This window comes from Vitis riparia, chromosome 12 (genome assembly GCF_004353265.1).
Source record: "Vitis riparia cultivar Riparia Gloire de Montpellier isolate 1030 chromosome 12, EGFV_Vit.rip_1.0, whole genome shotgun sequence".
Lineage (NCBI taxonomy): Eukaryota > Viridiplantae > Streptophyta > Magnoliopsida > Vitales > Vitaceae > Vitis > Vitis riparia.
In genome coordinates, this window is record NC_048442.1 from 16,812,982 (window position 1) to 16,826,609 (window position 13,628).

The 13,628-nt window shown below is 36.8% G+C and overlaps 3 protein-coding genes across 7 annotated transcripts; 2 read left to right on the top strand and 1 right to left on the bottom strand.

Annotated features, from left to right (window-relative positions):
- Positions 1–445: 445 nt before the first annotated feature.
- Positions 446–3,085, bottom strand: LOC117925830 (uncharacterized protein DDB_G0290685-like). Its single transcript, XM_034844937.1, has 2 exons — positions 2,805–3,085; positions 446–1,979 (listed from the first exon to the last, which is right to left on the bottom strand). Exons 1-2 carry the CDS (start codon positions 3,000–3,002, stop codon positions 624–626), a joined length of 1,554 nt encoding a protein of 517 aa, XP_034700828.1. The 5' UTR covers positions 3,003–3,085; the 3' UTR covers positions 446–623.
- A 1,563-nt stretch (positions 3,086–4,648) lies between these two features.
- On the top strand, positions 4,649–8,774 carry LOC117926991 (formimidoyltransferase-cyclodeaminase-like). Of its 3 annotated transcripts, XM_034846343.1 has the most exons (4): positions 4,649–4,789; positions 4,984–5,641; positions 6,616–7,018; positions 7,996–8,774. In XM_034846343.1, the coding sequence occupies exons 2-4, from the start codon at positions 5,192–5,194 to the stop codon at positions 8,508–8,510; spliced, it is 1,368 nt and encodes a 455-aa protein (XP_034702234.1). In that variant the 5' UTR covers positions 4,649–4,789; positions 4,984–5,191; the 3' UTR covers positions 8,511–8,774. The 3 variants fall into 3 exon arrangements, with proteins under 3 accessions (XP_034702234.1, XP_034702232.1, XP_034702233.1); XM_034846341.1 differs by lacking the exon at positions 4,984–5,641 and having other exon boundaries at positions 4,651–4,789; positions 6,599–7,018; XM_034846342.1 differs by lacking the exon at positions 4,649–4,789 and having other exon boundaries at positions 5,602–5,690; positions 6,599–7,018.
- A 2,203-nt stretch (positions 8,775–10,977) lies between these two features.
- Positions 10,978–13,056, top strand: LOC117926568 (glutamate formimidoyltransferase-like). 3 transcript variants are annotated; one of them, XM_034845701.1, is made up of 4 exons: positions 10,981–11,118; positions 11,296–11,583; positions 11,770–12,178; positions 12,339–13,056. In XM_034845701.1, exons 3-4 carry the CDS (start codon positions 11,794–11,796, stop codon positions 12,857–12,859), a joined length of 906 nt encoding a protein of 301 aa, XP_034701592.1. In that variant the 5' UTR covers positions 10,981–11,118; positions 11,296–11,583; positions 11,770–11,793; the 3' UTR covers positions 12,860–13,056. The 3 variants fall into 3 exon arrangements, with proteins under 3 accessions (XP_034701591.1, XP_034701592.1, XP_034701593.1); XM_034845702.1 differs by having other exon boundaries at positions 11,348–11,583; XM_034845700.1 differs by lacking the exon at positions 11,296–11,583 and having other exon boundaries at positions 10,978–11,118.
- The last annotated feature ends 572 nt before the right edge of the window (positions 13,057–13,628 follow it).

Genomic DNA, 13,628 nt, shown 5'->3' on the forward strand with positions numbered 1-13,628 from the left:
ATCCTAGATGATTGATAGAGAGTTTTAAAATTACCAGGGTAGGCCAAATTGATGTTTGATAATCCTGGGTTTGATAAAAGCCCAAGAGCTAGGGCGTTAAAATTTATTTTATGTGAGGGAGTAGGGCTGAAAAGTGAGGTGATTTGCTTGAAAAGTGTTTCTAGATGACATAATGTCAAACCCAACTCACCTGTGCTCTGTAAGGTTTATAAGAAATCAAGAACATCATTCTGCTTATACTTGTATAATGCAATTTATTAATACATCACTGATTTAATCCAAGTACCTTATGTATTCAGTTTTGATCTACCTTATTTGTTTATTGAAGTTTGCCCTTGGATGCTGATCTTTCTGAATTTCCAGAATTTTTTGACACTCTTTTAGCTGCTGCTATATTTGTCAGGTTTTTTAAGCTCATCTACTTTCCAGAACTGTAGCATAGGCATTAGGTAACAATAGGCTTCTTTTTCAGGTTTCTTGTTATTTCCTTACGAAAAGAGCCTGACCCATTTTGTTGTATAAACACTGAGCAAAAAGCATCGACAACTTGTAAACAGTTTTAAGAAGCATACAGGTACCCAATGGGTCATCAGCAAGAAAACCTTATAGAATTGGTTAGTCAGCTAAAACTCAGGTTCATCTGTTTCATCTTTGTAACCTTCTTTATTGTTTTCAAAATCGTCTCCGAAGGTATCACCATTAGCCGCTTTTGTTTCCTGTTGATGAATATCTGCAATCCCCAGGTCTTCTTGTTCTTTGTCCGCTTCAGCAACCTTTGCCTGCTCGGTATTCTCTGCTGCTTCATGGAAATCCCTGGTGCCTGTTTCTTGTTGGATGTCACCACCTTCCCTTGTTCTGTCTTCCCCAACTTCCTTTCCCAGTTTCCTGGCACTGCCTGTAATGTTACCAGCTTCACTACTGATTCTGCTTGTAGGAACAGCTACATCTGGAGTACTAGGAATGTTGCCCCTCTTATCTTTAGAAAATCTTCTTCTCCTTGTGGTTGCAGCTCTACTATTTTCAGAATTCCCATTGTTCTCAACCCCCCTACTTTTAGTGAGAATTCTCCATCTCTTTTCCTTTGTTTTGCCTGCATGCCCATGTTTCCCTCCAATGCCAGAACCTGCACCATTCATAGAGCTTCCTGGCATTTCCATCTTCACTCCTTTAGAAATCATGCCACGTTTCTGACCCTCACCATCGTGAGAATTTTCATGTTTTTCCAGGTGCCCATTCCTAACAATGCCATGTTCTTTATTATCCATTACTTTTTTGTTACCATCTTCATCAATGGTTTTCCCAACTTCGCTTTTAAAAATTGCCTCAGTTGCATTTGGATCTGCCTTTTCCTCTCTGGTGCCAAAGTCCAGCTCATCTTGAGAATGTTTATTTTTATTTCCTTGGTCCGCATTGATGCTTTTTTCACCAGTGATGCCTCCGGCAACACCATCTTGAGTATTCTCAAACTTCTGGAACTTTGCTTCTCCTGTCATTTCTTTCTGCAAATTAACTCCCACTCCATTCTCTGAACCATCTCCTCCTGTTAATTTCTGACCATTTCCATTACTGTCAGCTTCATGCAAATGTTCATTCTGTTCTTTACCTTCTCGGGCTTTAGTTTTATCCTCCCATCCCATATTTTCCCTCGCTGTTAAATTAACAGGTGGGTTTGATGGGTCAAGATGGTGCTTCAAATCCTCTATTTCAGCTTCCCTCTTCTTCAGGATCTCCTTTAGAGCTATTGCTTCTGGATTTTCTTTAATTGAATCTGTCTCCCTCTCTTGCAACATTTTGATCTCAGTCTGCTTCTCATCGAATGCTATTTCCAAGGTCTTATGTTCATCCCTTAGGGAAGCAATCGTAGACTGCATCTCCATGACCCTGCTGTGAAGCTCCATATTCTGGCTTTTAAGGTACAATATCTTTACCTTCAGCTCCTCAATCTTCCTTCTCTCTTCTTTGGTGGATTCCCTTTCTTTCTGTGCAACAAAAGAACAATATCATTAGCAGTCAGAAATCTAGTTAGCTAATCTTCTACCCGCTGTTACACAATCTGTTGATTCAATGACTTGGAATTCATACATTTTATATGAAAATAAGCATGAACTGAACTTTAGTTCTGTGCTGAATGATTGCTCTGTGAAATGGGCATGCGGGTTAGATATTGTATATGAATCATATTGCCTTAAATCATCAGTTTGATTATCTGAGAGCAGCTGAAAAGCCTCATGATTTTCAATTACTGATGTATCGATCTCCTCAGTCTTAAACATATATAGGAATACTCAACTTGGGACTCGACCAAAACATCCTGCCCAGCCACACAACTCTGTTCAGGAACCTTTTCAAAAATAATTTTCTGATATTTTTTAAAAGAAAAATTCATTTGGAAATATAGAATATTCTTGGTCTATCTTCTATATTTTCAAATACATTTTAGAAATAACTTTTATCTATTGTCTGAACATCTACCCAGTACATAGCTTCATCCTAACCATGGATCCACGAATTCTTGACTAGCTCTCTCAGATAAAATTTTCTCAATGCCCTCTTCAAGGGATTTGTGAACTCCATGGCCGAAAGCATATATATATATAGATTCAGATCATGAAGTCTCATCCTGAAAAAATTTTGTGAAGTTAATTAATTAATAAAAAGCAGCATTTCAGGCCATGCAACTACAAATCAAACAATGAGAAAACATTGTTCTTGCATTTGTGACTATTTTCTTTTCATTTCTTCGCTTCCAAACACTAGATGGTAGTGTGGGTTGGGGCATGCAAAGAAGAGAGAGGGGGGGAAACCTGTAAGAGGAGCTGAAGGGAAATGAGCTGACGGTCCTTCTCTTTAACAAGGAGGTTGAAGATGCGCCTGTCTCTGAGCTTGTGGATCACCATCACCCCCAAAACAGCAGCCCCGAACGCCAGAATCAACATCAACCCATACGACCTTCCCCTGCCGCTGCCTCCGCCACCGGTGTTTCCCTTTATCCCCACTGCCATTTTCTCTCTCCGTTTTTCACTCTCTTCTCCAAAGGGAGAAATGGGTGTGTTTCTCTTAGAGGGTTTTATATGACAGTGGCCTAGTTGCTTGTCATAAAAAAAGAACCTTGAAACTACTCCATTTTCTATCCCTTCATGCAGTAGCGGAGTTAACAAGGATGAAAGAGGAAGAGAGAGCATGGGATGTGTGCCCAACCCCTGATTCTGGCTCACTTCTAGCCAGGAATTTTGAGCTTTTCCATGTTCTTCCTCTTATTTTACTTCAATGCCCATTTTCCACATTTTTTTTTTCTTTGCTGGGAGGTTAAGAAATGGGAGTGGGATTAGCGGCCAATCCAAACCTTATTTTTAATTAAAATATCACATGATATGTGGCCAAACATATAAATTAGAGCCGTTTCTGTATTTGGGATAAAGAATTTCATTACCCATTGTTAATTCAAAACAGTTCTTGACTAATTTTTTTTAATCAATTCAAAACGCTTTTCAATTAATTTTAAAAATAAAATTCTGTTTTGAAACTGAAATATGAAAGATAGTACTTATGACCAAGGTTAAATCACCTTTTCCTTAGTAGACAATTTTTTTAAACGGATTAAAATAAGAAATTAAAAAATTCAGTTAAAATCTTAAAAAATGAATTTAAAAATATAAAAATAAAATATTAATTTTCACTTTGTTAAAAAATATAGATATCAAGAAAGAGTTATTTTATTTTTAAAATTTTTAAGTTTTTTTTTGTTTTAATTGTATTTAATTTCTAATTTTATTTTTGATTGTATTTAATTTTAAGTATTTTAGTTTTAATTGTATTTTTTTATTCTTAAAATTTTTATTTTATTATTGATGCTAATTAATACAAATTTTATTTAATTTTATCATAAAAAATGATAAGTATTTAAAATCATGATTAATTAAAAAATTAGAAAGATTGAATTTTTTTTAAATGATATTTATTTAATTATAATATATTTATTTTAAAATTTAATTTTTTTGATAATTTTATTTAATATTATCAAATAAGAATATTTTTTAAGAAATAAATATCTCATTTATCGAAAATATTTTTAAATAAATGAATACAAAACTAAAAGTTTAGTTCTTTTGGTGAGTCAAAAGAGTTTAAGTCCAAAATAATCAATTAGTAAAAAAAAATTGGTAAGAATAGTATTCATCTCAAAATATTTGTTAAAGTAATCTTTTATATCCACGTAAACATTTACAGAGATTTTTTTTAAATATAAAAAACTACCGTTGATAAGGTTTTAAAAGTTTTAAAAATATCTTTCACAAATTGTGATTTTACAATTTTCTTTAAAATTACTGTTGATAACCAGTTATTTTTAAGTCACAAATTATGATTTTAAGGATATTTTTAAATTTTAAAATCATAATTACCACCGGTGTTAAAAATATCCATACATGTTCACGTGGATGCAAAATATTAGTTTCACAAATATTTAAAAATGTGCACTATTATTACCATTTTTTTTCCTACCAATGGATTATTTTGGACTTAAACTCGAGTCAAAACCCACCTTTCTTTACCCACAAGACTTCTCTTCAAACTGCGTTACGTCTTCTTCTCTGACAGAAAAAGAGATATATATATATATATATATATATAATATTCCCCAATTTTGAAAAAAAAAAAAAAAAAACACACACACACCATCTCCTCCCCCTTTGGAGCTAGCAGCCACCGCCACCTTAAGCGGGTCGTCAAGAGGCCATTTCCGAGGCCATTTCCGGCGGAAGCTCTTCTCGCCACCAACTCGTCCGGTTAGGTATGATCTGCTTTCCTTCTTTCGTGTGTTTATTTTTCTGAATTTGGTTCTTCATTGCTGCTTAGGATTTGGAGATTGTTTGTGCAAAAATTCATTCTATGGGGTTTAGATTGAATGGGAAACATGTTAGGGTTGTGGAATTGATTTTTTGTAAGGACTGAGTTGACTCGGTTTTAATTTTCTCTGCTTCTCAGAGTGTCCGAGCCAACTCAGTAGGCTCTCTGGACACTGCCCTTATTTGGGTTTATTTCGGACTTTCGTTCATATTGCAAAATAGGATATTGAAAAAATAATCCTGGCCACACGATTGGACGATTGGTTGACTTTCACCAGATTCACAGGTTCCACGTGAGCACGTGCACTTCTCGTTCCTTGTTGCTTCCTCTTCAATCTCCCTTCTTCATGGCTTCCCAACCACCCGTCACCGCCGGTGCCACCGGCACCGCCGCCGCTTCCATTCAGGATATCTTCGATTCCTCTCTAAACCTCGAAGAAACCCACTTCAACGACGGCTTTACTGAAGGCTACAACGCCGGCTTAATCTCCGGAAAAGAAGAAGCCAAGCAAGTAGGCCTAAAATTCGGTTTCCAAGTTGGTGAAGAACTTGGGTTCTACCGGGGCTGTGTCGATGTCTGGAACTCGGCAATTGAAGTCGATTCGACCCGGTTCTCTTCTCGGGTTCAAAAAAGTATTAAACAGATGGAGGAGTTGCTACAAAAATACCCGTTTTTTGACCCGGATGATGAGAGTGCCCAAGAAATTATGGATAATCTGAGGTTGAAATTTAGGGCTATCTGCGCCACATTGTCGGTGAAATTGGAGTATAATGGGTTTCTCAAATCTTCTTCGGAGGCTAAGGATATTGAGTTTTGAGGGAGATATTGTGTTTGCCGTGTAATGGGTAATTTCAAAATTTGGAATTCTGGTGGTTCTACGTATAAATTTTGCTTGGTATGCTGTTTAACGGTTTAGGTTTCTTTTTTCTGTTGGCTGTTGGTTTGGGTGGATTTGTATTGATCAAATATTTGGGGGGGTTTATGATTTTTTTTTTTCAATTTGATCAGCTATATATCAAGATCGTTTGTATTCCAAACTGTGTGGGCTGCTTCCGTATGAGGATTATGTTCCTCCAAGATCTCACCCTTCCAGTTACATATTGTTAAGCTGTGACAACACAATTATATATAGAACTGCTGCAATTCAGTGACCGAAGGAAAAACCAACTGACATATTTTACGTGATAAAAATTGAACAGCTTGAAAAACCTCTCTTTATTTTTTGGGATTGCTCTGCCTTCTTGTTGGTTGTGACTGCCTTTTTGTGCTTTTCATTAACTTAAAGGGTAACCCTCTTGGTTTTACCAAACTATGCTGTAAGGATTAATGGGTTAGGCCAATAAGGATGATCTTGTAGTGTCTTCAATTGACCAAATTGAATGTTCATTGTGTTTTAGCTAAGCACTAGTAATGCAAATGGATACTACAAATGGATATTACGCATGTAACCATGAAAACTTATTATTTATGGATAATCAACATTTTAATTGATCCTTGTTTTCTTTTGAAAAGCAAAATATATAAATAAAGGCACAAAGCACCAAAATCTGAGTTTGCTTTATATCTGGTTACTGTATTCGCAAGTAGGGTAAACCATTGTCATTATTTATTCTTTTACTGAAATTTTTGCATGAAAGCTTCACCATTTACCACCATCCCCATTGAATGATGGGGGATATGTGGTCCAAGAGAGTTTATGGCCACAAAGTTCTCTGTTTTGTCATTTTATCATCTATATCTATCCCTTTTGCAGTTTATGAAGGGCCATAGGAAGGAGAAAGAATGTTAAAGTTAATGCTTGCATGCTGCAAGGTATACATATCTGAGAGCCGAAACAGGGCTGCACTTGAGTTGATTGAACGAGCTGCCAGGCTATTCCCAGAAGCCCCTATTATCAACAAGTTTGAAGATGAGACTTACAATAGGGTTGGTTACACTCTTGTCTCCAAGTTGGCTCCAAAGCCATCTTCAGACACATGTGCCTTGAGAGGTGCCGTGCTTGCCATGGTTAAAGCTGCATTTGAAGCCATCAACCTTGAAATACATTGTGGAAACCATCCCAGGCTTGGAGTGGTTGACCACATTTGCTTTCATCCCTTGGCTGATGCCTCACTGAAGCAGACAGCTGGAATTGCAAAGTCTTTGGCAGCTGATATTGGTTCCAATCTTCAAGGTTTGTGCCCCTGAGACTGCATGTGATTGTAGCTACGTTGTAGGATGGTAAGAGCTGCCTCTAAAATGGAAGAAAAGGTTTCCCAAGTACCTTTAACTAATGGATGAGTATAAATTGGATGTAGCCCTTTAAGAGGATGCTTGTTTGTAGGAGGTCTTCATTAATGTTCTTACCTATTAAACACAGCCTGAGAAGCAACACTATATCTCTGATTGGTGCACCAATGAATTTCCTAGTGTTCTCTTTTATATGGCCATGCTTAGGTGTGATTGAGAACCAAGATCAATTCAACCGAAAATTAGTTAATGGTGCTTAATCCCATAAATCCAACAATTTATGCTTGGTAACATAAATCCTGCATCACCATTTCAGCATATCAAAAGCTGAGACTGGTTAATTAGATGCAGGATCATTATATGTGAGGAGTTTCATTTTCTTCTAGAATTTGGCATTGGTGCATGGTTTATATACCTGGTTCATGGAGAGTACATTTATTTATTTATTAATAAATCAGAAATTATTAGAAAATTGAAATGCAAGAGTGTTTCATTGCATTGCCTGTGTTATCTCCTTGTATCCACACCTTAAATGCAGAGTTAACAAGATTGATTACTTTGTTGGCAAAATTTCTCTGTTGAGGCATTTGGATGTCCCATCCAAATTAACAGAGCACATTGATTCTAATGCAGGAGTCGAAATGAGTGAGTTGGTCATTCACTCGTTAGCATTTAAATGGGTCTACAGTTTCCCCCTTATTCATGTTTAAATAAAGGCTTTTTAAGAGTCTAGATTTCTTCTTCCTCTTTGATTTATTAATCATACTCAGCTTCCATGGGCATCCATGCACTACCTTTGTTGATCATATCATTTCCTAAACCTGGGCAATGTCAAGTATGAAACTTTGTGGATGTGTTTCTAGTTTTCTCTTTTCAGTCTACCTTCTCAGCATTGCTAATGATCTTAAACATAGCCTGCAGTGCCAACCTTTTTATATGGAGCAGCCCATGAAGAGGAAAGGACTCTCGATTCAATAAGAAGAGAGTTGGGATACTTCAAGCCTAATTCCAGTGGAAACCAGTGGGCTGGGGGTATGATATCAGAGTCTTCTCTATTGAAGCCAGATGTAGGTCCAGCTCAAGCAGCTCAAGCAAAAGGTGTGGTTGTAATTGGATCAACCCGGTGGGTTGATAACTATAATGTCCCAATTTTCTCTAGTAATATTGCTGCTGTTCGTAGAATTGCAAAACGGGTAAGTGGTAGAGGAGGTGGACTTCCATCAGTACAAGCCATGGCACTTGCTTATGGTGAAAATGTCACTGAGGTAGCTTGTAACCTGTTGGAACCAAGTAGAATTGGAGGAGATCAAGTTCAGCTTGAAGTTGAGCGGCATGCAGAAGAAGAGGGAATGATTGCAGGGAAAGGATATTATACTGATTTTTCACAGGAAAAAATAATTAAGAGATACTTGGACTTTAATCCATTGTGTGATTAGAAGATAAATGATTAGGGAAACTATTGTTCCATGAGTGAACCAAATAAGAAACTCTTCCAGTGAGAGATTATTTTCTCTTTTGTGAAGAGGGATTTTTTGTTCTGATCTTCTAGTTTGAATGGTCATTCATATGCCTGAAATTTGTCTGTTCTATTCATTTGTACGATCTTAAGAAGTTACAACTATTTTCTTTTTTAAGGACTATTCTCGGTAGATACTTAACCTTGGATCAACTGTGGATTAGTGGGTTTATCTTTCTTCTCCTATTCTTATGTGTTCATCTGTGGTCTTTCAGAAGTTATGAATGTCTTAATGAGCTGGTTTGCATATTCTGATGGGGATAAAAAGAGGAGGAAGGTTTATTTGATGCTTGCTCAGTCACTGCAATGGATCATTAGCCTTTCCAAACTTTTCAGTAAAATTGATCTAACTTGGTGAAAATCCAGGGTCATTGCAAAATAAGAAAGGTCTGTAGCTTATTTCAGGTAAGTGCAGAATTGATGAGCATAGAAAACCATTATGATGGGGGAGACCTTTTACTTGATTGAATACTTATAAAAAGATTAGAACCCCTAGCTGGTTTGTAGCTTTTTATGATTTCTTGAGCTTCAAGCCCTTTAGGTACAAGGTTGAAGCTACAAGTCTTATCAATTGTAGCAGTGACTTGAAAATGTACCGATATTATTATTTCTAGCAGATCTGAATTATTTAAGAAAAGAATAGCAGATTCAGATAAGTGCAGTTATGAATTTGCTGCTCATATAATGAAGCTCTTCCATGTATACCAAAAGATAAGGTTATATCATCGATACTTGTCGTGACATTGATTGCATATCTTTTGTAGTTGAACTTTCTTTGTTAGTTCTTAAACACCTTTGTTTTCATCCCTGTGGTTTTCTTTAATAATATTTTTTGTTTTTGCTGGGAATTATTTGAATTGCATATATAAGTTTTATATATTTCTACTTTTTAAAATATCCATCTAGACTTTGAAAGTTGAAACCTCATCCACATTAGTTGCACAGCCTTATCCAATTATCCCTGGGATTTGGCTACACGAAACCTCTTCAGCCATTGTATACCACCTGATATAGTCATATCTCATCACCAAAATAGACCATGTGAAAAGTATTTGATAATGCCTTGAAGATTTGTTAGTTGGAGATATTGCAGGAGCTTAGAGCACCCCAAAAGGCTCCACCACTCATAAATTGTGGCAGTGGTTGTGGTCTCCCCACTTCAGATTTTTAGCTGGCTAGCAGTGGGTAGCCCACTCCCATGTTGGGGATTAGGTTGGCATGTCAATGGTAGTTCTAAGAAATCATTTATAATTCTTAATTAAGATTTCCAACTATACTAGAATAAATTCTATTTTTTATGCCAACAACAAAATTACTGCAGAAATGTCATACTCCCACCTATCAATCTTTCAAATTTCTTGATTGAAAAGCTTTCAGGGGTGGTTTCAAATTTGAGGATTCTTCCATCTTCATGATTACTTTTGTGTAATGGGTGTTAGGTCTGCACGCCTACTTAACTCTGGTTTCTTGAATTCCCTGTTACCAGAAATCAGAAATTGTTTGCTTCTGAATGTCTTTTTGTTGGCATGTGTAGAAGAAGTAACCAAAGAAAAGGGTAAGAATACTTTGGAAACCCTCTTTTCTCTCACAAAAGAGATAGAAGCAAGTTTTTGGATCATTCTTAAATGGTTCTCTTAAAGCACAGATGTTTCAATCAGAGCCTGCTTAGGTAGTCATAATATGTTTGAGGTAAGCTTTGTTGAGTTGATCAAGTAGGTATTGAGCAAGTATAGAGCTCTTTACAATCTTTGACACCTTAGCTTCATCATTAGTATGTTGGATTTAAGGGTAAGAAAATAAATGATTAACTCAAAAGACACAAACAAATAACAGAATTAATAAGAAGAAAAACTTATCGGTTGAAGCATGATAAACACTATCCTTGAAATAGATCTACCCTCCTCGAAGATGAACTCAGTGCACTAGTACTAGTGGTCTACCTCCATGATTCAATAGTCAGATCTTGTTTTTGGTACACTCTCTAAGCGAGATGTGTACAACTCGAGTTTTAAATTATAAGTCACTAACACAGTCTCGATGGAACTCTATTTGTAATTAGAATATAACTCAAAGTGGAAGAGAATTTTACTTATAAAAGGAATGGATCCACTTGCACAATCTCTAGACTCTTCCAAAAAAATATATCACTAATAAAATAAAAATAATTTTCAATGATTCTTCCAAAAAAATATAACTAATAGAATAAAATAAAATAAATAAAAATAATTCTGTCTTTAAGATTAATGTCCTGTTCCACATTGAATGTTGATGACAAACATTAATGACGCTGACAAATAGTGCTATATAATTCACGCTTTGAGCTCTAGTAGAGACATGTGATGTTGTGGGGACATTGTTTTTATCATTTATGTGGGTGTTACGTCAATGCTGACTCAAGAGCATACTTTTTTCAAGTTCCAATGGCTTCTATATACATCTCTGCTCCCATTTCTCGTGAAACCAAGGCAAAGCAACCAAAGGGGAAGCCAAGAAGAAGAGAAGAAATGGATTTGAACCCCGGTTGCAAGGTAAGGATTTACCACATTTCTCTCTCTCTCTCTCTCTCTCTCTCTGTTTTTTTTTTGTCTGTGTTTTACATTTTATGGTCTCTTTTATGTCTGGTGTAAAGTCATTTTGATAATCTATAAACATAGAATTATCTTTTTCCAAATCAATACACTGATTATAGTGACTTGATTATGAAGAATAAGAAGCAAAAACATGGCTGAAGTTCACCATAACCACTTCAATTTGCAGAAGGATTTTACAATGGGATAGTTGGAACACAAATGGAGTAACTGACTAGCTAGATTTTTCCATTTCCCCATAAAGATCGTGCAAGTTTGTGTTTTTCTTTCCAACCTTGTGCACTCTGAGACACAAACCAGTTTTTCCAACCCAGTTCTTTGACTGATTCTCTGGCAAAATGAAACATAACTTGATGAAAGAGGGCTAATTTCATAGAGATGGACACAAGCTAGAAAGAAAATGAGGTATTTCCTCATTAATGACATGAATTTCAATACTTTTTCTCTAGTAAGTTCCACAATTCTGATGAAAGCATCATTGATTTTAACTCTTTAAACTCTATATGCATGTAGTTAGCCATATGGGTCTTGATGCTTTTACTTGTTGGGAATGGCAAGTGGATAATTTTCTTACTCTTTTGTTTCCACAAGGACAAGAAAAGCATAAAACAATCTATGCTACTCTGCTGTAAGCTCTATATATCCGAATCGCGTAACCACACAGCTCTTGATTCAATTGAAAGAGCTGCAAGGCTTGATGGTGAAACTGTCATAGTGAACAAGTTTCAGGATCGGGCTTATAACAGGATTGGGTACACTCTTGTTTCCTACATTGTCCATGATAGCACAGGGAATATCATTTACAGCCCATTGCAGCAAACTCTGCTATCCATGGTTGAAGCTGCTTATGAAGCTATCAACCTTGAGTTGCATCATGGGGCACACCCTAGGCTTGGCGTCGTGGATGACATTGTTTTCCATCCACTTGCTCGGGCTTCTTTGGAGGAAGCGGCTTGGTTTGCTAAAATGGCAGCAGCTGACATAGGCAACAAGTTCCAAGGTAAGTCTGAACCTTATAGTCCTGGACTGTTGGAGTAATTTTTGAACTTTTAGAAGTCTGATTAACATGGAATTTGGTCATAGATACATATGTTCTTCAGATGCAACCATGTACCTAATTCCTCATCTCATGAAAGTGTATTTCATGTTTTCTTCTGCAGTGCCAGTATTTCTATATGATGCAGCACACCCCATGGGCAAACCTTTGGACATCATCAGGAGGGAGCTGGGTTATTATCGCCCCAACTTTATGGGCAACCAATGGTCCGGATGGGATATGCCAGAAGTTCTTTCTGAGAAGCCTGATGAAGGCCCAACCATGGTCTCTCGGGCAAGAGGTATTGTGATGATAGGCGCGCGGCCATGGGTCTCAATGTACAACATTCCCATAGTGTCTACAGATATTTCTGCTGCTAGAAGAATTGCACGGACGGTGAGTGCTAGAGGGGGCGGGCTGCCAACAGTGCAGACACTGGGCCTGTTTCATGGTGAGGACTCGACTGAGATAGCTTGCATGCTCTTGGAGCCAAACAGGATTGGAGCAGACCGGGTCCAGAACCAGGTGGAGATGCTAGCAGCTCAGGAAGGGCTGGATGTTGAGAAGGGATATTTCACTGATTTTTCTCCAGAGATGATCATTGAGAAATATTTAAAGCTCATGTCTGGTGCTGAAAGCCATTAAAGATTAGTTTCAACATCAAGTAACAGTTAACTTTCTATCCACTAACTGTAACTACTGCTAAATAAGAGAGATTGGCTTTTAGCTGAGCATAAGTTGGTTTCATACTTCACATTCTGAGAAGCATTGAACTTGAAATAAAATGATATGCCAAAGGTAAACTTAACTGGTGAGTTTGTTCTGTGCTTGCCATGGTTAAAGCTGATCTTGAATCCATTGACCTTGAAATAAATTGTGGAAACCATCCCAGGCTTAGAGTGGTGGACCACATTTCTTTCATTCCTTGCTTTATTCCTCAATTAAACAGTTGGATTGGGATTGCACATTGCATAGTTTTTGCTTCTGAAAAAAATAAATATGGACAAAAAGTTCCAGCACCTTAAAGACCTTGTTCCCGTTTCATTTGTTAATCATGGTGTCTAGAACATGCCCATGAAACTTTCATGGGCATCAGTATGCTTCCTATGTTGATCAAATCATTTTCTAAAACATTGGTATGAACATAGTTATCATCATGTGATAGCAGTATCCTGTATGAATATTCTCCTATACTTTCTGGGTTTTTTCTTTCAATTTATCTTTTCAGGATTGCTAATGACCTTAGAGATTCATGATAGTGTAGTTTGGATTAAGGAGAGCTTTCCATTCTGATATGGATGGCTCATCCAGTGATGGTCTATAATTAATTTACTTATATTTAGTGCTCACCAATATTATATCAGATGATTCCAACATCATCGTAGAGTTATAATATAGTTCTCTCTACTTTGAT